This window comes from Tamandua tetradactyla, chromosome 1 (genome assembly GCF_023851605.1).
Source record: "Tamandua tetradactyla isolate mTamTet1 chromosome 1, mTamTet1.pri, whole genome shotgun sequence".
In the NCBI taxonomy this organism is placed as follows: domain Eukaryota; kingdom Metazoa; phylum Chordata; class Mammalia; order Pilosa; family Myrmecophagidae; genus Tamandua; species Tamandua tetradactyla.
In genome coordinates, this window is record NC_135327.1 from 93,937,472 (window position 1) to 93,962,070 (window position 24,599).

A 24,599-nucleotide genomic window follows, 5' to 3' on the forward strand; every position below is an offset into this window, starting at 1 on the left:
CTGTGGGCGTAAAACAGTTTCCAGACCTAAACAATGATGGAGGTGGGGAGATAATTTCTAAATGCAGTGTTGAAATTCAAAGATAGCAGATTAAAGGCAAGTGGAGAGAAAAATCAAAGCCAAATCTTTCCTTCTTCATTAATTTTTAAAATTACACCCTTGGGTTTGTGTGCTTCTTTTAAGATGGGAAGTGTCGACTTAGGGTGGCAGCCAGGTCTGACTGCCAAGGCTGGAGGTGGCTGGGAGGAGGAGGTGGGGAGATAATGTTTGGCCATATGGCTTTGGGTCATGTGATCCTAGAGAAGCACTTAAAAACCGAGTTTTGCAGGGGACTTGTGACTGGGAAGAGCAAGGGGAACAGAGCCTCACTTCTCCCTGACTCGAAAATCACTGCAAGGACCAGAGGACAGGCCTTAGGGGCACAACTGGATGCACACAAGAGCTCCAGCAACTCGCCCAAGGTGAGGTGCCTGTCCCGCGCGGCTGTCCTCTCCAGACTCGGTCCCCAGGATGCCAGGGATGCAGGGAGCGCAGGGCGGGTGCTGTCCAGGACCCCTCAGCACCAAGAAGGGAGAGAGCCCCGTGGGAGTGCGGATGAGTTGGGACTCTGGTCTTGGCCCACAAGGGGATTCCAGGTTGGTGTCTGGGGATGGTTGGTGCTCTGCTGTGGTGTCCAGAGCCGGGGGAACACTCTCCAAGGCTCCGGGTACATCCCGAGAGGGGGACACACCCAGGGCAGTGTCTGGCAAAGTGGAGGTGGGCTTCATCCTGGCCAGGAGGCAGCTCTAGTGCAGGAGCCCCTTCAAGGAAGTGCCAGCAGGAGGCTCCTGATCAGGGCTTTTGCGGGGTCGAGGGTGGGGGGCATCCCCTTTCCCTACAACATGTTTATTTGGGGTATGTTGGCCTGGTGAAGTAGAAGTGGGAAATGCCTTAAATTAGAGCATGCCCCACACAGGGTGGCTTGGATTGAGCCAGGGTAGGCATACCAGAAAGGCTATTATTCCTAGAATGTGGGACTAGGAGAAAGTCAGGGGCACTGGAGACAGGTAGAAACAGCTCCCTGAGAAGTGGATTTGGCTCTTGCAGAGGATTTGACAGGATACAGAGAGGCATCTGTGAAAGGACAGCATCCAGTACCTCTCAAGTCAGCTTGGTGTCATAGAAAAATAAAAGAACTTGGGCTAGATTGCCCTTTGCTAGTCGGTGATCTGGGAGAAAAGTACTTTAAGGCTCAGTCTACCCATCTGAAAGAGGGAGAGAAGAGCTTTTTTCCTTTCAATGCAAGATTGTTATATTAGAAATAGAAATAACGTATAAAAAATGCCCTTGCACAGTGTTGGACTTCTCAACCAAAGGTAGTTTCCTGGTAAGTTATGATTGTTGATAAAGTCTGTGGTGAAAACAGAAAAAAACAATGTTTGAAATTCTGGCCATATATCAGTTATGGTTTTCCATCACCATTGCAGTCACCACTTGTGTTAGTTAGATTCAGTTGTCAACTTGGCCAGGTGAGCATACCTACTCTTGTTGCTGCGGACATGAGCCAATGGTACATGAACCTCATTTGTTGCTAATTACATCTGCAGTCGGCTAGGAGGCGTGTCTGCTGCAATGAGTGACGTTTGACTTAATTGGCTGGGGCTTAAATGAGAGAACACAACGTAGCACAGCCTAAGCAGCTCGGCATTCCTCATCTCAGCACTTGCAGCTCAGCCCAGGCCTTTGGAGATGCAGAAAGAAGTCACCCCAGGGAAAGTTGTTGGAACCCAGGCGCCTGGAGAGAAGACCAGCAGAGACCATCCTGTGCCTTCCACTAAGAAAGAACCTCAGTGGAAAGTTAGCTGCCTTTCCTCTGAAGAACTAACAAAATAAATCCCCTTTTATTAAAAGCCAATCCGTCTCTGGTGTGTTGCATTCCGGCAGCTAGCAAACAAGAACACTGCTTAACCCTATACCTTCCCAGAAGCTTCAGTGGTTTAGGAGCTAGAAGACCCTGTGCTATAATCCTGACTCCAATATCTACTAGTTGGGTGACACTAGGGAAGCCCTTTGTCTTCCCCAGCCTCAGTTTCCTTATCTGTAAATGAGAAAGGAGACACTCACTCCTACCCAAATAAATGTATAACTAACGTAGAGATTTGGTCTGGGGTGAGTTAAGAACAGAGTTGTAGGGGGGAAAATTTTGACACGAATGAATTTTATTAACTTGAAAAATAACTCTAAAGAGCTGTTCAGAACAGGAATCGGAACACTGAAAAATTGAAACATTTCTGAAAAACTAGATTACACTAGCTTTGTTGGTATGTAAAATTCTGTACCCAGGTTTTATAGGGCAGTGCCAGTGTTCTTAGCAAGAAGCTATTTCATTCATCTTTTATACAGGTTGTTTGTTTAGGGGGGATAATTGGCCTCCCAATGTACATGGATCCAGCTTATAAACCAATTTACAGTGGGGTTCTACAAGGCCGACTATAGTCTGAGAAATAGATGGCCTTTTACTGACATGCGATTGGAATGACTTAGAAGGGCATCGAGAAAGCTCACTGGGCTTACCGTTCATTCGCCATGAAAAAGTAAAGACCAGAAGCAGACAGTATGACAGCGCTTTGTTAATGAATTTATTTTTGTGTGGGGGAATGTAAGATTTGTTAGAGGGATGATTGACGAATACCACCCTGCTCCGCGCAGTTCTGAGAGAGTGAGAGGAAGATCTCCCCGTCACTGCCTCAGACACGGCTAGATACCCGTTTATTCACACCCAAATAGGCAATGACCCATTCTTAAGAGGTTCGTCGATTCTAAATGGCAAATATGACTGCCTTTAATTTAACATTCCCAGTGGTTTAATAACGTGGGACTCTCATGGACTGAGCTAAGAATATTTAAAAGAACCCCCGGAGGGTAGCTGAGAAGAAAGATTCAGTAGTATTTATACCGACTTGGGAGAGGGGCAAGACGGTGGAAGAGCTAAGGGACTGTGCTTCCCTTGTCAAAACCACGAATAGGTATCTGAACTCATATAGAAAATATACTACGTTCGCACGTTCTAAGAGGTGAGCAATAATAGACTCAGTCACGTGGCAGGGGTCAGAGGCTTTCTGCACAAAACCTGCTCTAACCGCAGCTGAACTGAAACCAGTGTCAAGAGTCCTTTCCCCTCAGAGATGCGGCAGGTACAGCCTTAACCTTGAAACCAAGCGCTTTTCTTCTATTGCTTTAACTCAATACCTGAGAGCAAAGGGAAAAACAAACAAAACAAAACTCCTAAGTCCATCTACCCATTAGTCCGAAAAAGCAAATTCTTAGCAGCTTATCTTTCCAATACCTTTGGTGCTTAACTCTTAACCTTTTCTCCCTATTCTGATTTTAATTAGTGGCTGTCTTTAAATTGCTCTGGCTGGCTTACTGGCCAAATTGTTTGGGGTTGTCCTTCCTTCTTTCCCTTTTGGCGCACTATGTCCCATTACTCATCTTTCAAAAACACCTTTTGATGTATCTCATTGTGCCTGCATGATGGTTGCTGGGGAAAAGGCGACTCAGCTCCCAAAAGACTTTCTCTTCATTTCTTTCTTCCTTTCTCTCCTTTCCTTTCTTCCTTCCCTCCAATATTTTCCCAAAGTTTGATTATGAAAATGCTCAAACATATAGAAAAGAATTGACAACGTATACCCACCAGTCAGATTTTCTTATCATTCAACTGACATTGACCAGTGCCTACTATTTGCCTGGAACTATGCTTAATAAAGCTGTAAAGGCATAAAAGCCTGGGTAAAGTTACAGAACAATGAAGTTTGATTTGACTGAAACATAGGGTTTGTGAAGGGGTCATGTTGTTACCGGACAAAGGCCATGAATTCTTTTGCCCCATGTATTCAATAACCAATTCCTGAGACACCGGGCTGCAAAGAGAGAAAGAGTTTATTACTAGGTGTGTGGTAGGAGAGCAGATGGCCTAACGACCCCAAATCTGTCTCCCCGAACTGCAGTAATTCGGTTAGTTTTATCAGAGAAAAGATGGGCAGCGTTTAGGATAATGACCACAGTGGGCCCAGATGATGTAATGAGAGGTGAGCTAATCTGTGTATGCGCAGATTGACAACGTGCTCAGTCACAGAACGTGTGTAAGAAAATGGTGGGATGAGGTTTGGTGACTTGCAGGTTAAAGTCTGAGCCACTGCGCATGTCAGGCGGGCCTACTTAGGTTAGATCCAGTCTCAGTTATTAAGATAACTTTGGACTTGGGGTGGGTTAGTTCTGAGCTGACCCAGGACCCTTCATTAATAAACACTGGGGACTGCCTTTAGTGATTACAAGACTCTAAGGTTGAAAAACTGGATAACTGGGTATAAATGAATTAGTCACAAGGTTTTTATAACCACAGGGGCAGAAGATACAGGCTCTAAAGTCATTATCTGAGATCATGGCTGCTGAATTACAATTTAGAGATTTCAGGAGTTTCCCTCTGTCTACTCCAATATACCAGAAGGCAAAAAGGAATTTCTTTATCATAATTCAGTAATCACAGTCATCCCTTAAATCCTGATTTCTCGATAACAATGTGAGCATGGTCTGGGAGGTTATGTGTAAGCCATCGAGTTTCATGATAGGATGTTTATACTTCATCAGGGAGATGGTGGGAGCCATTGCAGGCGTTTGAGGAGGGGAGTGTCTTGTGCTTTAGAAAACCCATTTCAACGTCAGTGTGCGGCTGAATTTCCTGAGTGGGAAGGGCCTGAAGGCTGAGCCACGAGTTAGGAGATTTTGCACATGTTGCCGGAGGGGGGCGGGAAGTTGGTAGTTAGGGGTGACCTGTAAATGGTCTGAATCGCAGGGAGAAGGAAAGGGCGGGAGAACGACGGCGTGTGCACCCTATATGATAGGAGTATTTCAGTTTCAGAGCTCACGCAAGGATAGTGTGGTAGCATTAAGAATAGGGAACTCAGAGGAGGAGTAGGTTTGAAGAGGATGATGATGTCTTGTTACAGACCTGTTGGGTTTGAGGGACCAGTTTACGTTTCCTTGAGGAGGTGCCAGCGAAGAGCAGGGTGTTGTTTTGAAATGCCCAACGGCGGGGTCAGGTCTGAGCCAACAAGCGGACTAGCAATTAATGCTCAAAGGATGGTTGAATTCGATTGCCTAGAAGGAGAATAGAAGGACAAGACCCTGGGGAAAATCTAAATATATAAGATTCTTGGAACAAGAAAAATAAATGTTCAATTATCTGTTAGTCCTTTAATGACTGTCCTATCTACTTGTAAACTTAACAATAGTTATAAATAAAATCAAAGACATATACTAGTGGTATAGAATGTCTTTCCACTCCTGGTATTGGATTGGGGGGGGTTGTGTATATTTTATTTAGGACTTAGTTTGAAAGTGTACGGTGCTCTATCTGTGTGAAGCATTCCCAAATGTCAGGAAACCAAATATACCAACAGATTTGCCACTCTTTTCACAAGGCGTATGTATCCATGACATCCAATCCTGATGGTGACGATATTCTCCAAGCCAAAGCTCAGCTCTGACTCACGGTCTGGATGCGCAGTCATGGAGTTCTTTACCCAAACATTTAGCAACTCAAACTTACCCTTCCTTTCTACTTGAACACTTTAGCACATGCTCTGTGTACTGAATAAATATTCAGCTCTGAAAGCTCATCTTATTATAATAATTTACCATTGGCAAGGCAAGGGAAATAAGATTTATTTAGCATCTGCTCATTGCTGGGGATTGCTCCAAGGTCTGCAATTAGAAGGTGAGGGCAGGAACAGTCTTTGTCTCTCTGTGGTACCTGATATGTATTAATATGATTATCCGTCCCTCACTGTAACGATGAAAGATGGTGGAATTTCCCTCAGAGTGCAAGTACACTGTCAAAAGAGACAGAGTTTTTAAGGGGCAGAACCCACATTTGAAGCTTCGTGTGCTTACTCTGAAGCTTTTCTACTAAATCCATTGACTCTCATCGCCTTCCCCAAAGTCTGCTGTCTGTGTGCTAGGCACTGGGTTAGGTGCTCTCACACAGAGTTTTCTTACTGGGACCCCTCTGGTTTAGGAGATTGCTCACCAGGGAACCCCAGATCAAAACTGCACAATATTTATTACTGGTGGAGAGCCTGCCCTCTGGCCCTGTCTTATTTTCACTGAACTTCTTAAACTTTTGGGGACGGGGGGCGGGGTGGTGGTGGAGAGGGGATGTTGTCATCAACACTTCTCAGAAATGCCAGCTTGTAAGATTAATGCAAAAGTCAGGCAGGTGGGCGGGCTACGGTGGCTCAGCAGGCACAGTTCCCGCCTGCCAAGCCGGAGACCCGGGTTCGAGTCCCGTGCAGTCATGCAGGTGTTCCTGAGTTTAATAATCACTTCATTAGCTCTCCTTAAGGTCACACCTTCTGTCCTCTGCCGATTCCTTTTAGGGGTGGAGTGGAGAAAAGCCCTGTTTTTGTTTGTCTGTTTTATTCTATCAATCTTCTCTCCTGATGTCCCCCTTATTTACGTATTTAAAGTCATTTTTCCTGTTCTCTTTACTTTCCTTCCATTGTGAATTTTTGACACTTGCTGGGAGGAGTTGAAAGGAAGTGGGGTAGAATAGGGTCCTGTAGCAAGATCACCCCAGGTGACTTCGGTGGCCCAGAGAATTGGGTGTTCTGTTTCTTTAAACCTTATTTTTCCCTGACATTGGGAGTAGCCAGAGACAAACAATGGGCAATAAACAAGACAGGCAATAAATAGGACTTGCATTGGGAGCCCAGTGAGGGCTTTAGCAAGTGTAGTGTTGCAGTGGCTTAGAGAACTGAGCTCCTTGTGGTTTACCGAGTGCTTACCCCTATCTGCCTGGAGTCCCTGCTTTTGTTTATTTGTCTTCTCTCTTTCCTGGAATGAGGGTTCCTTCAAGGAACATGCTCTGCCTTTTAATCTTCGACGCCTCCACAAGTTTTAGCAAGTATCTCGCACCTTGGTATGTCTGAAAATGTTTAATGAATTGAGTTCTTTAGAAGGAGGGAAAAACGATTTGTGGAGAAACTGTGGCTGGACCAGGAGTGCTGAGGCAGTGGGGAAGTAGGTTGTAAGGTAAGAGCTGGCCTGGGGCCAAACTAATAAGCAATGAAACTGAGTGTCAAAAAATGTAGAAAGTTCAATAAAGACAGACCTACGATGGGGCATCTGTGAAACCTGGGATATAGAGCTTACATTTGACAAGAGGGGAAGCCGGCAGCTGTAGCTAATTCTGAAAATGAAATTTTTCTCTGCCTGGGTTTCTTGATGAAGAGTATTAGCAATCACCAAATCAGCTGGAAATAATTTGTTTTGTTTTTCTGTGTCTCTAAGTGCTGGAGTGCCTGCAGAACTGGAGGAGAGTGAGGCTCTTGTGCCATTGAACAGGGACTCTGAGCTGGCCGCCTGCAGCACTTCCCACATTCACAGTACACACGCAAGGTGACTCTGGTGTCTGTAAAAGACTTTCATTTCAGCGAAACTTTGCTGGAAGCCACTGACTTAGAATTTGCTGATTGTTTTTTTTAAAAAAAAACCCTCTGCCCAACAAAACAGAACAAAACAAAAAGTCCAACTGGTTTCTTAAAGTATAAGCCAAACATAGTTATTCTCAAGCATCCAGCCTCACAAATACTCAGACAGAAATGTGTAAGTTCCTACACCAGGACAGGCCTGCGAGTCCCTCGAGCAAAGCAGCTTGCGTTAATTGTCGTTGTGACTTGGCCTATTGCAGTTTATCCAGATCCTTGGTTACTTCTCAGAATCCCAGAAATTCCCAGCTTGGAGGGGCATGTTGGGAATACTGTAGTCCATCTAGTCCCCACGTTTTACAAATGAAGGAGCTGAAGCTCAGAGACAGAAGTGATCAATTTACCCAAGTAGAACGCTGTTGGCAAAGTAAAGGCTAGAACTTGAACCTCTGGGATTGTGCAGCGGCCTTCCTGCTTGTTGAAAAATAATAGACAGAACCCTCAGCTACTCTCTATGTTCTAGATTTATTGTCCCTTCTATTTTTTTTTTATGGTCTCCTTACATTTTCTCAGTATACCATTCCAGTGGGACGTCCCATGAGGAATACACCTTATGAAACCAAGTTCTACTTGTTAGCTTTCCTGCAATAACCACCCTGAGGAACCATGGGATGTGAGAAGAGGCCTTTTAAGGCTTGGCATTGAGCTACATGAGTCAAAGGAGGGATCAAGGAAGAGGGGACCCATTTTGGATTGGTTGCTGGCAAGTAGGTGGGACAGCTCAGCAATCAACCATCTCTACAGTCTTTGCTCAGGAGGTAGGAGAAGCAAAGTGGGTCTGGGGATACATTGGTAAGATAGTAGCAGCTGCTCTGGAGAAAGGATTGTTATTTGTAGCTGTAGTGTGGCCTTGGGTATGCTGAAGCATTGTGTTTTTCTGGGAGCCTCATGGTCTGACTACCAGCAGGGTTAATTTTCACCCTGGATTTGGGTCTTTCTCTCTCTCACACACACACCAGTTAAATATGTGACAAAGTTAAGTAGTGGGAGATCTTAGTTCATGGAACCACCATGCACCAGCCATCTGAGCAGGATCTGGAAGTCATCCAAGACTCTTCGCTAGACTTTAACAATAATATTTCGTCACTCACAAGGTCCTGCCAATGTTATTTTCTAATTATTTTCAAATCTGCTCTTTATACCTTATTGCTATTTTCCCATCCTACTTGAGGCTCACATCATCTTTACTCTGGATTACTGTACAACCTCTTAACTGGTCTCCTTGCCCTCTGTCTTTTCAACTCAAATCCATCCTTATATGATACTCATAATATTACTTGCAAAACACAAAGGTCCTCAGGAGCTCCTAGTCACTACATGAGAAAGATAATGGCTGTTGGCACATCATCCAAAGCCTTCCGAGATCTGCCCCCTTTTGACTTCCCCAGCTTCCATCCCCCTGTCTCTCCATCTCCTACATGATGTTTGTATTCTGCCTCTGTATTGGTTATTTATTGCTGCGTAACAAAACACTAAAAGGCATAGATCCTATGGTCCAAGAAAACAGGACAGATGACAGCAAATGAAACAGATCACACAGTTTTGCTGTTATGTGGAAACTCAACAAATTGTTTGCAAAGAAAGAAAGCAGAATATAAACAAATCGATTCACAGTACAGAATTGCAGAAAGGTTAAAAAGTGGCAAGCCCTGGTTACTGCAGAAGACAAGGCATAATGTTAGGGAAGAAGAAAAGTTTAGTTTTTGAGTTCTTTTTAATTACATTTGTTTTCTAGTCAACATAATGCAAATACGTAGTTGCAAATTCAAAGTAATACTACAGTGTTCATAATAAGCAATTCTAGTCTTCTTTCCCTTCTCCGCACCCTTCCCTTATCTCTGAGACCACCTCCCCACACTGTCTTACTGCTCTGATAGGCACCCATGGCTCTCTAGGCGTGCAGCCTAGCTGTCATCCTGACACTTCACTTCCCCTCTCTCCCATGCTAGCTCCCCTGTTATTGAGATCCCATGTCTTCCTCTTTCTTGTTTACTTCTTCATATCAGTTCTGCCAATATTTTCATAGGAAGGGGTGAGAGTTATTTGTTTGAAAACTTATATATCTGAAAAATGTCTTTAATTTACCCTCCCACTTGATTAGTAGGATGGCTGAGTATACAATTCTAGCTTGAAAATCATTCTTATCTTAGAAACTTGAAGGCATTTTCCAGTATCTTTTAGCTGCTGGGGCTGCTATTGAGAAGTCCAATGCCATTCTGATTCTTGATTCTTTTTAAGTGACTTTTTTCTCTCTCGGTTTCTCTCTCTGTGTCTTTCTGGAATTGGATCTGGGTCTTTTCATTCCTTGGGCTGGAAACTTGGTAGCTCCTTTAATTCTGTAAGTTTATGTCTAGGTAGACATAATTAAATGTTTTTATTCTATTAAATGTTTTTGTATTACTTCTTTGATAATTTCCTCCCTTGAATTTTACCTGCTCTCTTTGTCTAGAACTTCCACTATACACATGATGGTTTTCCTGAACCAACCCCCTAATTTTCTCATCTCTTATCCTCCTTTTTCAAATTCCTTTCTCTTTTAATTATATTTCCTGGGAGATTTCTCTGACTTTATTGTCACACCCTTTTATTAAATTTTCAAATTTCTACAATCATTTATTTAATTTTCAAGAGGGTGCTTTTATTTTTTTTTCCTTTTTTAAACAACATTCAGTTGTTTAACAAATGAAATGCTTTCTCTTATCTCCTTAAAGATTATTTTTTTTGTTTTCAAAGAGCTGTTCTGTCCCACGCATTTTTCTCTTTCTTATTTTTTTGTCAAGTAGTTTTTTTTTATTTTTCTTTCAAGTTAGAGGCTTTCCTCAAATGTCCAGTGGTTCTCTGCAATCTATTTATGTGTTAAGTGTGAGAAACTGAATTGCTGGTTGGAAGCTCCATTGTGTTGAAAGAACTTCTTAGCAGCCCACTGGCTCAGGAGTTGGTTGGTGGGTCCTAAGACCTTTCTAAGGCAGAGGCCACGTGACAGTATGTATAGGTCTTTTCTCTGAGAGGATTGAGTCTATCTAGAGAAAAATCCTTTAGTCTCCTGCATGGGATGGGGGATGGAGGGGAATGAAGCCTTGCTACCAACTTTCTTGGAGCTGAGTGCTCAAGAGGCCTGAAGATTTCAGTGTATAAGCTTTTGCTTCATTTTCAGTACAGTGCCTCTTCCCCAACTTTCATTGTTTCAGTAACCCCAAGTCACGAATTTTTCTTGTTGAATTTCCCAAATAATAAATTGTTCTACAGACTAAGCCTCCCCACACTCGTTCTATAGAGGGGGCAGGAACCTGACGAGCTGCATGATTTTTCAGACTTTCAACCAATCTCTCTGTTTTCAACCCAATGCCTCCTCCCCCTTGCCTTTTGCTGTATCCAGTACTTATGATCTGGGGACCTTTCCTTGGTTATGGATTGGAGAGCCTCTGGAGAGGCTATATAGAATGAGAGAAGCTGTAGACCATGGATAAAACCATGAGAAACCCTATATTTAAGGGGAAGGCAAGGTAAGAGAGAACTAAGATGAAAAGAAAAGATGGAGACAATTCTAGGAGATCCATGAGAGCAGAGATTACGGAAGGTAAGGCAATGATAAATTCGTGAAAGGGGCAATGCCTACTGTTCAGAGAAATCAATTACGATAAAGACAGAGTTTTCTTTTAAATCTGGAAACGTGGGGGTTGGTGATTTTAGAAAGTTGGTATGGACAGAAGTCAGAATGCAGCAAGTAGAAGGAAAATTATTCGCTTTCAGAAACTGCTTAAGAAGCACTAATTGAAGGTGTTTTAATAGCTCAAGAACCAGATGAATATGTCAGTGGACTTTTCCTGCCATCTCCACATTGGGTACCATGCACACTTTAAAAAAAATTACTTAGTGAGGGGGGGTCAGTTTTCCTCCTTCTGATCTTACTAAGTACTCTGGTTGTGACTTTGTGGCCTCCTGATCAGCCTTGTGGAGATATTTAGCTGGTGTGATTTTAAGAGGTCCTTTAACTCATCTCTGTCATGCCCTTCCAGGGGTGGTGTGGGCAAGTCACACTGTAGACAACTTCAAATTCTCCGGTGTGATGGGTGAAGCTGGTACTATAATCCAGGCCTTTCTACAGTGGCATATATGATGAGACGGTGGCATATAGTGGGAAAGAGTTCCAGTTTTTACCCTTGGAATAAAACCCAAATTCCATTCTTTTGGGGGTCTCTGAGGAAACCCTAGAAATAGTGCCTCCCTCTCCCTACCTGAGTTCTGAAAAAAACTGAGAAATTAGATAAAAGATCCAGGCTGCGAGAGAGGGATTTTGCCTTTACCTCCAGGCGAATGGATTTCTTATGGCTGAAGCCCAAGGCTGAGCTGACCTGCTCATTCACAGGTCCATACAGGGCAGAGGGAGAACGTACTCTGAGAGAGTCGAACACAACCTACTCATTTTCTTATTATCAAATTCACCCATCAGAGAAGTCTTTGTATCTCCTACCCCCTTCCCCGCAGCAGAGTAAGCAAGAGATCCCAGAGGCAAGGAGCGGTACAGCTATTGCGTCCTCTACCGAGACAGACTCATCAGGAGCTGGAGGAAGAGTACTTCCAAAATGTTTACCGTGGCGTGGTGTCCTAGAGTTCTACAGCTCTGACATCTCATTCCACTTTGTCCCACTGTCCGGTGGCTCACGGCGTTCCATCCATGCCGGTTTCCTTCCTTACTGCCTGCTGCTGCAGAGTCTTGGCAGCCACTTCCTGGGACACTCCTCCCTGGGTATTCACGTGGGACTCTCTAATGCCCTTGACACCCCCTCAGAGATCATCTCCTGAGACCACCCCACCGAAAACCACGCCACCTGCCGAGCGCGTCTCTCTGCCGAGCCCTTTACCTTGTGTCTCCTTCACAGTGCTCACCCCCACCCCCCTTCCAGCCCCGCAAAGGCAGACACTCTCGTTTTCATTCTCTTTATTCTCCACGCTAGCTTACAGCCTGGTAGATGGTCAGAGCGAAAGGAATATGTGTTAACTGAACGAGCGGATGGTCTGGTTAACTTGAAGTCTGTCCTAGTTTGGGCACTGATTAGAGTGTTACAACCTTAGCAAGTTACATAATCAAAATGGGTGCCTGGTCACTTGCTGCATTAACTTCCTGCCAGTGACGGTGAGAATCAAATAAGGTGATGTACGAAAAGAGCCAGGAAACTATTAGAGAAGTTGAAGGGAATTTTATGTGACAACTACTACCACTTATAATGGAGTCTATTTTGGAATCAATCAGGAGTTACTTGACTCCTCAAGGAGTTACGGTTCAGGTGACCGCTGGCCCATTTCCCAAGACTGTCCTCATATAAATTCCCAGGACCATCCTCCCATGAGACATTCTCATCCGTCCTTCCCAATCTCTCACCCTCGTACATGCCACACTGTATCCTGGGGTTTACTTGAAGAATTTAGTCGCATTGGGTAGCATTAAAGAGGATGATTCTGAAAAGTACAGCATAGTGTTTACTTGAGCAAAATGAATGAAGAATTTCTCAGGGGAAGATACTACCTTTGCCATAAGGTTTTAAAATCCTAAATAAAGGCACTTCATTAGAGATCTATTAAGAAGCAACCCATGGATCTGTGATCTTCACTTCTTTGCAGATTAAAAAAATTAATTAAAATTGATTAATTAAAAAAATTTTTAAAAATGGTATGCCAAAATAATCCAGTTTACCCGCATTCGGTTTTTACCAAAAGTTGCTTTGAGGGCAATTTCGTTATAATGAGTCATTTATATAGACGTATGGAAAATGCATGGATTTTAGAGCCTTCTAGATCTAGTTTCAAATCCTGGTTTTGCTATTTAAGAGTTGAAGAGGCTTGAGAAAATTATTTAACCTTGGGCTTAGTTTCTTCATCTGAATATATTTTATGTAAAGTTCTGATCTTAGGGCTTGTTCAAGAACAGTGTAAGTCAAAGAACCCGGGCTGCTTGCTAGTCACTGAAAGACCCTGAGAAGTTCTGGATGGAGGAAGCCTGTTAACTTGTTTAATCCAGAATTTCCTCAACTTTTTTTCTTATAAAATTTATTAAACTCTTGCTGATCTGGTGTTCCATAAAGGACCCTGTGGGAAACCCTGGCTTACTATATTGCCAGACATATCTTGCATGAGAAATAAATGAAGATTTCTTTTCCCATTTCATTATTGACCACTCAAACATTTTTAAGATGACTTAAAGTAGAACTCATGGGGTTTTGTAACCTCACCCTTCGCCCCAGCTCCTTCCAATCTCCTCCACCTCCCTTCTGGGTCCCATTACCCATGAAGCCACTCTAGGCAGAAAGTGTAGGGGCTGTCCTTGCTTCTCCTCTTTTCCTGAGCCGTGATATCCAGTCTATTAACAAATCCTGGTGGCTCTTACCACCTCCCCCCCACCCCCCGGCACTCTCTCCTGTGTTAGTCCATCAACCTTCTGACTGGTGTCCTGGTTCCATTCTTATTCTCCTGAAGTCCATTTGCAAGGAAGCAACCAGACTGATGATTTCACGAGGTGTTTCAGACCATGGCATTCCTTTGTTTATAATCCTCCAATATGTCTCCCACTGCAATTATAATCAGCTGCTAAGGCATACGAAGACAGACAAGACGGCTTGTTTGGGCCCTGCTCACCTCTCCAACCTCGTTGTGTGCCACTGCCTCCACCTCAGCCACTGTGCTCTGGCCGCCCAGCAGCGGGCAGCTTCTCAGCTCAGGGCTCCTGCACTGTTTCCTCTGGTCTGGTTACTTCTCATGGCATAGGTCATCTACCCAGGGATATGTTTCCTGACCACCATTAGCCCTGACCCTTTTCTGAGGGCACTCAGAGCAGGGCCTGGGATATAGATACTCCTCCAGAATATTTATTGAATGAATAAAGTTCACAGTGTGATCCTTAGAATAGCTAATAGATATTATACAAGGACTAAAAGAAGGCTTTGCTGTTCAAATATTGTTGTGTGGGAAATACTGGGCTGAAAGTTGTAATAGATTTATTTGCAGCAGAACCTCTTGGACACATAATTTAATTCTGCAGGGATATGGTTCGTAGTGTTTCCAAATTTACCTGAACTGGGGGGAGGGACCTTGCCCACATAGTACATTTTTGGAAGTGCTGGAATAGGGGCTCTGAATGGTCTTTGGACTCTGATTACAGCTGGTTTCAATTCTTTGTTCTACTACTAGCTATCTGTTAGAAACTTGAGTAAGCTGAATTTCCGGGGAATCAGTTTCTCATCTGTATAATGGGATACTAATGATACTTATATGGTAAGGGTTAGAAAAGAAAAACATGGAAAGCAATTAGCACAGTTCCCCCTTCGTAGGAAGCATTCAGTACATAACCATGATGATGAACCTTTCCATTTCAAATCTGTCATTAAAATTTTGGCATGTGTCTACTTTTTATATCCCACTCACTGCTTTCCCCTTTGCGTTCAGGTGAGATTTCAAGGTAAAGCGCCTTACTGTAGTGTGAGATAAATTGTTTTTCTCTTCTTCCTGATCCTTTCATTTCCTACCTGTGCATGTTCTATACTTTGTCTCCCTTTCCTGTGAGTCTGAGGATCTGGAGCCAGAGATAGGAGCAACTAATTCATTAGAGAAATTAGGTGGCACCGTCCGATGCCAGAGGAGTGGCCTGTGAAAGGAGATATGCTTGTACATCTCAGCCCCGCTTCAGCAGACAGCTGCCCTTTGCCTCTGTGTCCATGCACTGCTTCCTCTTTGGAAAAAGAGTGCTGCAAATACCAATTTTAGAAATTAAAATGATGTCTCAAGAAGGAGGAATCGTGGCTTGCTCACAATAAAGGGTTCGTTTTGCCATTTGTTTGCAAGGAGATCCTTTAGCAAAGTAGCTAAATTGGGGTTTGGGGTTGGTATTTAATCCTGGGTTGGACAACAGCCTCGCGTTATAGTTTCAAATGCTTTGGGTATGCTTGAATAATCTAGAGAGGTGACTGAATCTTTTTTAAATAGAGGGATCACTTTTTTTTTTAACTTTTATTTATTTATTTTTAATAGATTTCACAAAAACTTCTGTATCGTTGGCCTTTCTTTTTCTGGTTTTCATTTTAATCATAAATGTTTCTGTCAAGTGAGAAGCTGCTAAAGCCAATTAGATACAGAAGGGAAATCCAAATGACTGCTTTAATGCTACTGAAACGTTTGTGACATCAAAGATTCTTATCCTTTCATTGGAATAATCGATATCATGAAAGGGAGAAATGGGAAGAACGAGAGGTAGGAAAAACATGAGACTGATTCAAACACTTGCCCTTTATTCCTTTCTCTTTTTATTCTTGAGTTTTTGTTTTTTTGTTGGCAGAGCACACACCTTTTTCCAGTGGCATTTCACATTTCTTAGGGCCTTACATATGTAGGCATTTTATTTGCTGCTTCCACAATCAAGATTTTCCCTTTTTTTGCCTCTTCTGCAAGTAATTTCTATTGGAATTAGAGTATGAGTTGATGAAAAATTGTTTCTAGCCCATTTTACAGATAAGGAAAATGAAGTCAGCGGTATGCAGCCTGATTTGTGGTGTGTACTAATTCCTGTGGTGTATTTACACAGCCTACCCAGGCTGATTTCAAGCGATCAAGTCAGCATTTCCACCAAACAGATACAAAAGCCGTAACTTCAGAGCATAGAGTAGTAAAATGATTAGAAAGTGGTCAGTTTTGAATATTTGTTGCCGATGTTTTAGTATCCTAATTTAATGGTAAATTTTATAGTTTAATTTTTATAATGGCTAGATTAAACAACAGACTCTCAAAATTCCTGAAAGCCTAACAATCGTGTCATGTTTGCTGATTCCAGCACACTGCTGAATGGGGCCCAGAAATGTTGCAGTCTCACCCGGGGTCTTACGAATGAGTCATGGCAGAACCTGGATTGGTACGGAGCTGTTTCTAAAAGCCAACGTGCTCTAGATAGATTTACTTGTTTTCCTGTTTCCTGCATCTGCATGAAGTTAATGTGCACTGAGGCAATGGGAGTCAGAATATCTGAATATAATTGTAACCAAAGATGAGCTCATAGAAAGCGGATTAGATTTAGAACCCTAAATCCTGACTTTGAGTCTTGACCCTGCCGCTCACCAGCAGTGCCATCTTGGGCAAGTCATTTACTTTTCTAGCTTCAGTTTTCTCTCTGTAACAGGAAGGAATTGGGCCATCTGAACATCTCCTATCTTGTGTAGGTCTAAAAATTAAGATTCATTATTTAGATTCATTCTGTTATGTTGTGCACTTGTTATGAGAACTTCTCTAGGCATAGAAATATAAATATGATAACTATTATTATGACAACAGGATCTCACACTTAGGAAGAGCCTTCTACTTTACCAAGGAAAATTTACTTTGAGTCTCCGAGGTCCTGTAGCTTCAGGGAGATCAGGAGACAACTTAATAGAATGTTGAAGAAAAAGGAACCGGTTCTAAAAAGACAAACAGAACCTGCATTCCTAGGAAACGCAAGAGGTCATAGCCAGGTAGAAGAAGGACATAGAAAAATCATGTCTAGCAATTGCTTCACTTTGTTTTAAAAACGTAAAACCAAAACTGTTTTTTTGGATATTAAGTTTAATTATTGTAGTAGATTTAAAAACTCTTAAGTATTAAATAAGAAGTTAATAAAAAGAAGCCATGCTACTATCCAGAGATAATAATTTACAACTAACCTTTTATAATTTCATTCTGTTCATTTTCTATGCCTCTTTTAGCTGATGGTTATCATACTCTATTTCCAATTTAGTATCGTGCTTTTCATTGTCTAACTTTTTATCATAGTTCCCCAGTCATTAATATTCTTAGTAGAGTCATTTTAAGAGCTATATACTATTCCATCTTTTTGAGGTATAGTAATTTATCCAATCCAGCGTCTTAATGTTAAAAGTTTAAATTATTGACAGTTTTTATTATTTTAAAGAATACTCTAACTATATTGTGTGTTTTCATAAATAAAAAAAGTTAAAAAAAAGAACATTGAAAAATAGCTTTACTTATATAAAAAAATGTATGTTGGATGCACGGTCTCTAACTGTAGTATTTGCTGCTTTGTAAGAGAATTTTAGGAAATCATATTCTTTGGAACTTTAGGTTACTTGACTCTGCCAATGTAGCTTTAGTAGCAGTCACCTAGATTTTATTGTGTTTTAAAATATTTATTGAGGAACATTTTGCCTGAATCCATAATATAGTTAGTACATTTGAACTGGAAATAGCACCACTGTTTTCATATTAATGCAAATTGACGTGTGATAAAGTGTATGGCTAATAGATTTTTTCCCACGTTCTGCAGGAGATAGCTTCTACTGCAGAGTTTATTAGTTTAGAAAATGCTCAATAAATAAAAAGATTCAGGCTAATTTAGAATAAGCAGAAACATTTGAGAAGGGTGTTAAGAAAAAAGAAAGCATTTCTCCATTCATGATAATAGCTTTCATTTTCAATAGGAGAGATGATGGCTAAGTACAGTCCAGGCATTCTGACTGTTGAGTGAGAAGCATGAAATGGAGTGTGCTGTTGCTTTAAGTCACCTACATGGGGAAACCATGATCTAATAGTAGCTTGATTAAATGTTAACGAGATCTACTAAATTGACCCAACTCTTACTTTGATGCATTAGATTTTTGTCAATTAAAACAAGACCAATTTTACCCTCTTTCTTTAACATCTTTGACTCAACATCTGCTTGCAGGGGAAGGGCTGTAACTACCCTAGCTATTTAAATATTAATGGTTTCCATTAAAGGCGGCTGGAGATGTACAGCAGGAAGACTGAGAAATGAGATAGCAAGATTGGTTTCTTGTTTCTGCCCCCAGAAAGAAGCCTCCTACTGGAAGAGCTGCTTCCATTATGTCTTTAAGACCCTGGACTCTTACTTTTTCTCCCTGAATCAGTTAGAGAGTAAGATTTTGTTGATTTCAGGCACGCCTTGAAGTAGGTGTGCTGTTAGAACATCAATGTAACAAGTTCACATAATTAAAAAAAGAAGCTTAAGTGGCAAAGTGGTCTTTGCCTTCGGGCTTCTCGGGAACCTAATTTAGGTTTCTAAATTCATTTTGTTCCTTATTACAGTCAATAAAGGGCAAAAGCATTTGTTAGCTGCATACTGTATTTGGTTGTGCTTGGTTATATTAAGTATGGCAAATTATGTTATGTTAGCCATGAGAGAGATGACACGGATTATATATTCAATCGCATTATAATTATAAGCTTTTATCTTATTGAACAAATGTGGCAGAAAAGCTTTTCAATGTTCTACAGCCAATATTTTCGTATTATGCCAAATTGGGTTGTGATAAGCGTGTGGATAATAGATTTTTACACATTTTGTACTTTTAAGACATTTTAATGGCTGGGGACTTTAAAACAGTGAATAATCAAAAGCAGCCTTTCTATTTGCAAAATTGCATATTTCTTTTTGTGTCCTGAAACCTGAATGAGTGAAGTAGTTATTCGTTTCATGCGTTTTATTTAGAATTTAGAGCTAAGAACCTGTTTCTTGGTCAAATAGGGGTGGGGTAGGTATCATAACACTTAGCAAGGCTGAGCTAGGGGGAGGTATGTGAGGCATATAACTCATGCATAAAATTTAAGGGAGTATCAAAAACTTTTTTCAGTACCTGGGATTGAATTTTAATGCAACATTTTTTAAAAAATCAAAATTAGTGCAAAAACTCCATGTCACACAAATATGTCAACATTTTAGATAAAGACGAGAACCAATCTTTCACCTGAACCTCACTTGCCTCACCCTAGACCTGGCCATGATTGGGTTCAAGTCTCGATTTTTCCGCTTTGAGGTCCTTGGATAAGCACTCCTTTGAGTCAAGTTTTTCCTTATCTAAAAATTGGTGGCAGTCATCCTTGCTTTCCTGATTGAGTTATCAGGAGAATCAAATCAGCTCATAATACCTGGGAAAGCCCATTGTAAATACCAATTGCAAGCTTATTTACAATTTTAGGTAAATCACTATATAATTTGAAGCATTATTTTTACCAGTCCAGATGAATATTTTAAGCAAACAACAGATTTGAAGAACCCTGGAAAGCTTTGGGCTGGTAAAGTGTGGGGCCCATACTTAAGCTTTAATGGCTAGCAGTAGAGACAGCAACCTAAAGAAAATCGTGGGACACTACCTCTCCTCCTTCCTTCCTTCTTGTTCATTCTTGGATGCAGTTTGGTGGTTTGTAAGAGACAGAAGATGTGGCTAGAAATCCATTGTTCATTTTGAATTTCACTGTAAATTAACTTAGTTTATTTTAAATTTCACTAGACAGCTGAGGTCTCACCTTTGCTCAATCCATTCCATGCACTGGTGGTGACTTGCCCATTTCTCCAGCCCATTTGATTTCCACCCACCCTTTCATGCATGTCCCACCTTGGCAAGGCCAACGTGTTCTCAATCCTTTGCCCTCCTAAGGTAGAATAACTACCTCTACCGCTCATTTGGGGATCACTTACAGAGTTTTTTGTTGTCTTAAGCTTTTATTTAATGCTGCCTTGAATTTACTTTCCAGACCATTTAAAATAAAATATAAATCATTTCTTCAGTTACACTGCCAATACCCTTGGAGAGCCCCTCCTCCCGTCTGGCCCCTTGTCCCTGAACTTCAGGATTTGCTGGGAGAGGACTATGCTTATTTCCTGGCAGTGTCCATGGTGCTTAACAAAGGGCTTTTACACCCAATAGATATGTAAAAGGGCGAGGTAAGTATTTACTCTTTTGATTCATCTGTGGAATGTTACTATTTTCGTCCTAGACCCACGAGGAACGTTTGGCGCTATGTGGAAGGTGATTGCTCTGCTGGCCCTGGTGACTCCTGGCCCTGGTGATGGATTATTTCACACCATGTACAGAAATGTCCACGCTTCCACACCACAGAAGGGAGATGTGGGAGAACCATTGTTTCTTACCCCCTATATTGAAAATGGGAAAATTCTGGAAGGTAAGTTTAATTAAATCAAGAAAACCACCTGTGTACTCTCAACAGGGTTTTTTTGTTTTGTTTTATTTTAAGCAACTATCCCACAGGATGTGGAGCAAAATTCATTGCAGTATTTTTACTCAGTTGTTTTATTTTAAATACTAATGAATTAATGTCCATAGATAATCTGAGTTTTGAGCTAAAGTGAGGATCAGTCAGGGCTGGATTAAGTATGTGGTTGAGTTACAGCTTCTCTATCGATGAAACTAGTATAGCGCCTGCCCCTGAGTGGACTCCTAATAAAGTTCACACTAACCTGAAAACTTAATGCCATATCAGTCACTGGTTCCTTCCACAGGCACTCATTTAAACCTCTTAGCAACCCAAGAAGCTGTGCCCATTTCAAATGAGAAAACTAAAGCAGAAAGAGATGTAGGTATTTGCCAGAGTCACACAGATAACAGAGGGGCAGTGTAGGATTCACCCCCAGGGCACCCCACCATACCCGCTCATTGCGCAGGTGAGCTGAACACCGAAGTCCCTCTCCCCATGAGTGAGATGGAGATGGAGCAGCTTCCCCAGTTTGCAGGGATGGTGTGAGGATCAGATGAGAAGATGCACATGGAAACTCCGTAATCTATAGGTTGCTTTCCAAATTCCAGTGTTTGCAAATCACTTTTATTTAGAGATCAAGGTTTTTTTCCATTATTACTATTATTATTAATAGGAAAAGGAGTGGGAATTCCTATTAACAGGAAAAAAGTGTCATTTGATGTTATCAGAGAATAAAATTCATGATCTGCCTCTGTTCTTAATGCTTTCAAGTTTAGGTAAATCACCGTTTGGGTCATTACTGGACCTCAGTAGCTTCCTGAACTGCCGAGTGGTATACAGACTGCTGTTCTGAGGGGCAGAGAGATGGGGTGTGGCTTGAGGGAGCTATTAGGTCAAGGGAGGGTCTTTAAGAGAATAGGAGGTGATGTGTTTTCTGCTGATGGAAATAATCCAGCAGAGGGGGAAAGCTGTTGGCGGGGAGCATTGCTGGACCACTAATTCCGAGTAGCCGGGAGAGGTAGGATCTGGGGCACAGATGGAGGCGTTGGCGTTTGCCTGACAAGACTGAAATGTACCACGTGTCACAGGCGGAAGGCGGAGCTTGTGCATACGGGGGCCGGTAGCTGTGTAGGCCTAGCGGGAATGTGGAAGCGATCCTGGAACTTTTAGGGAAATGATCATTTTAAAGATAAGATATGTATCTAAATATTCCATATGATAATTTACAATAGAGCCACTTTTCTTCAAGATCTCATCATTTCCTTTTTTAAAATCAAAACCTTCTCTTATATTAAGAATGCATTTACATACTGTTCCTGAAATGCATATTGGCTCCATGTTTCACCATCTCTTTTCTGATGAAAGGTGAAATATTTTGATCGTGGAGTCAGTATATTTTAAAAAGGACTCACTTTTACTTGGTGTAGAAAAAACATGAAAATATGGTTGCCCAAGGATATAGACTGATGTCACTGAGATGTGTATGAAGAGGTGAAAAATTATTAATACAAGCCAATCAAATCAGATCATAGGCACTCATTTCAGCCTCCTTATTAACCAGATACTGATGACATAGATTCTGTCAATTAACAATAAATAAAAGCAAACCATTTAGTCCAGAGCTTAGAAGGAGTTAAATGATTAATGAAACCAAATCCTACCAATCCACAGATGAGGACATTGAGACATCAACAAACGATATAACTTACCCAGGGGTGTTGAAGGTAATATCAGCAGAGAGAGGTTTAAGGCCCAGAGCTTCTGACTTCTGCTCTGCCATTTACATGCTATAATGTGCAATTGTTTTTTAGAGGAAAGAGTTAATTTTCCCATCTCCCTACCCCATATTAATGACAGATCCTTCAAAAAATATATAAAAAATTTGAAATTGTCATAGCTCAAACAACTCTAAAGAGAGGTATGGAAGAATCAAAGGTGATGGTGGAATTATACGGAGAAGATAGGATTTAACAAATGAACATGAATGCTGAATCATTAAATTGGTATCTCTTTTAGTCTCCAGTATTTTAGAGCAGCTAGAAGTAAAAGTCAAAAATTGTGAAATTGTAACCTATGTCAAAGTCTGAAATATGTTCTACAACTAATTGTGGTGCTGTGCCTTGAAATTTATAGCTTTTTTTGCATATATGTTATTGTTCACACAAAAAGAAGGGAAAAAAAGTTGATGGTGATGATAAAAAAGTATTTAAACCCTCTAGCCTCCTAAATTCTGGAGCAGCTAGAAGGAAAAACCGAGAGGACTGTATGGTAGCCCATGACAAACCCTGGTAGTTGTCCTGTAACCACTTTCTGAAGAGTGCTTTGAAAACTATTGCTTTTTTATTTCTTTGCTTTGTATATATGTTATACTATACAATAAAAAAGTTAAAAAATTAATTTTCCACCAGGTTATTCTTCCTCCCTCCCTCCCTCCCTCCCTCCCTTCCTTCCTTCTTTTCTTATTAGAAAAGTTATGGGCTTACAGGAAAATCACACGTAAAACATAGGATTCCCATATGCCACCCTATTATTCACACCTTAATGTACTACATTTGTTATAATTCATGAAAGAATATTAACTATAGTCTGTTCTTTACATTAGAGTTTACCGTTTATATAATACAGTCCTATTTATAAAAAAATTTTATTCAAGTAACATATAAACAGCTTAAAATTTCCCTTTTTAAACCACATTCAAATGTATAATTCATTATGTTCACAACGCTTTGCTACCATCACCACCATCCGTTACCAAAACTTTTCCGTCGTCTCAAATAGAAAAACTCTGTACAATTGAAGCATTAACTCCCATTCCCTCACCCCACCCCACCCCTGGTGACATGTACTCTGGATTCTGACTCTATGAGTTGGCTTATTATAATTATTTTGTATCAGTGAGATCATACAATATTTGCCCTTTTGTGTCGGGCTTATTTCATGCAAAATGATGTCTTCGGGGGTCATCCATGTTGTCACATGTATCAGAACTTCGATACTATTTGCGCTCAATAATATTCCACTGTATGTATATGCCACATTTTGTTTATCCATTCATCAGTTGATGGACACTTGGATTGCTTTCATTTGAAGTTATTTTTCCTTTCTTTAAAAAGTTTGTGCTCTTCTGGAGTGACCAGTTGCATGCACATGAAATAACCAAGGAATAATACAGGCAGTGCATTAGATATTATATTTTGATGTAGGTCCATTGGAAATTTTGACAAAGAAGTTATCCTTACTGGTTGGCAGAGTCAAGGGAGAAAATGGCAATATACCAGTAGAGCAGTAGTGAAAATAATAAATAGCTAACATTTAGTAATTTTATATCCCAGTACCTAGCACAGCATCTCTAAATGGCAGGTACTCAATAAACATGTGTAGAATTTAAATTTGAGCCCTATGTATCATGCATTAAAACTGAGCCCTTTGCATACATTAGTTTGCTGTGTCCTCACAGCAACCCTATTGAATAAATTGATATGTTTTGTCCCCATTTTACAGATGGGAGAACTGAGGCCCAGAGAAATTAAGTATCTTTTCTAAGGCTGTAGAGCTAGTCAGTAGCAGAGCTGGAAACAAAACCTGAATCTGTGTGACTCTAGAGTCCGAGGTATGAATCATTGTGATGAGCTCTAGGAACAAGAATGCTGGATAAGATTTAAATAGAGAAGGGTGAGTGCACACCAAATAACAGAAACGCCTAAGCAAAGGGATTCAGTGAACGTGGGCATGACATGTGCACAGCATGCATGGAGCAGGACCACATGAAAAGAACACAGGGAAATCCACCTGAGAGATGGGCCATGCCTGCTTTTCTTGCCAATGAGCATTTCACAGTTATGGGCATTAGCAGTAGCAAAGAAAATTTACCAAGGGAGATAAATTTTATCTTCCATCTTTCTGTGCCATGCATCTTTCTGTGCCATGCCTGATTTATCATCATCTGATGAAGGACAGTATTTAAAGTAATAAATCTAATGCAATGCCACTTTCTAAAGTAATGTTACCCAGTCAGAATCTTTGAGCAGAATTTTAAGTGGCTGATCCCATATCTGGCTCATCTGAGTATTCAAATGTGGCTCTGACAAC

The 24,599-nt window shown here is 41.2% G+C and overlaps 1 protein-coding gene across 6 annotated transcripts in view; it reads left to right on the forward strand.

The window, feature by feature from the left end:
* The first annotated feature begins 3,066 nt into the window (after positions 1–3,066).
* The window catches only part of CPVL (carboxypeptidase vitellogenic like), a 111,128-nt gene continuing 89,595 nt past the window's right edge, over positions 3,067–24,599 (forward strand). The window contains exons 1-3 of one of the 6 annotated variants that reach the window (XM_077162924.1): positions 3,084–3,173; positions 7,330–7,437; positions 20,292–20,477. In XM_077162924.1, the coding sequence (XP_077019039.1) occupies positions 20,315–20,477 (163 nt within the window). In that variant the 5' untranslated portion in view covers positions 3,084–3,173; positions 7,330–7,437; positions 20,292–20,314. Of the gene's footprint in view, positions 3,174–7,329; positions 7,438–15,723; positions 15,765–16,341; positions 16,420–16,603; positions 16,720–16,973; positions 17,015–20,291; positions 20,478–24,599 lie in introns of those variants that run through there. The other 5 variants (XM_077162919.1, XM_077162909.1, XM_077162902.1 and 2 more) reach the window with 5 other exon arrangements.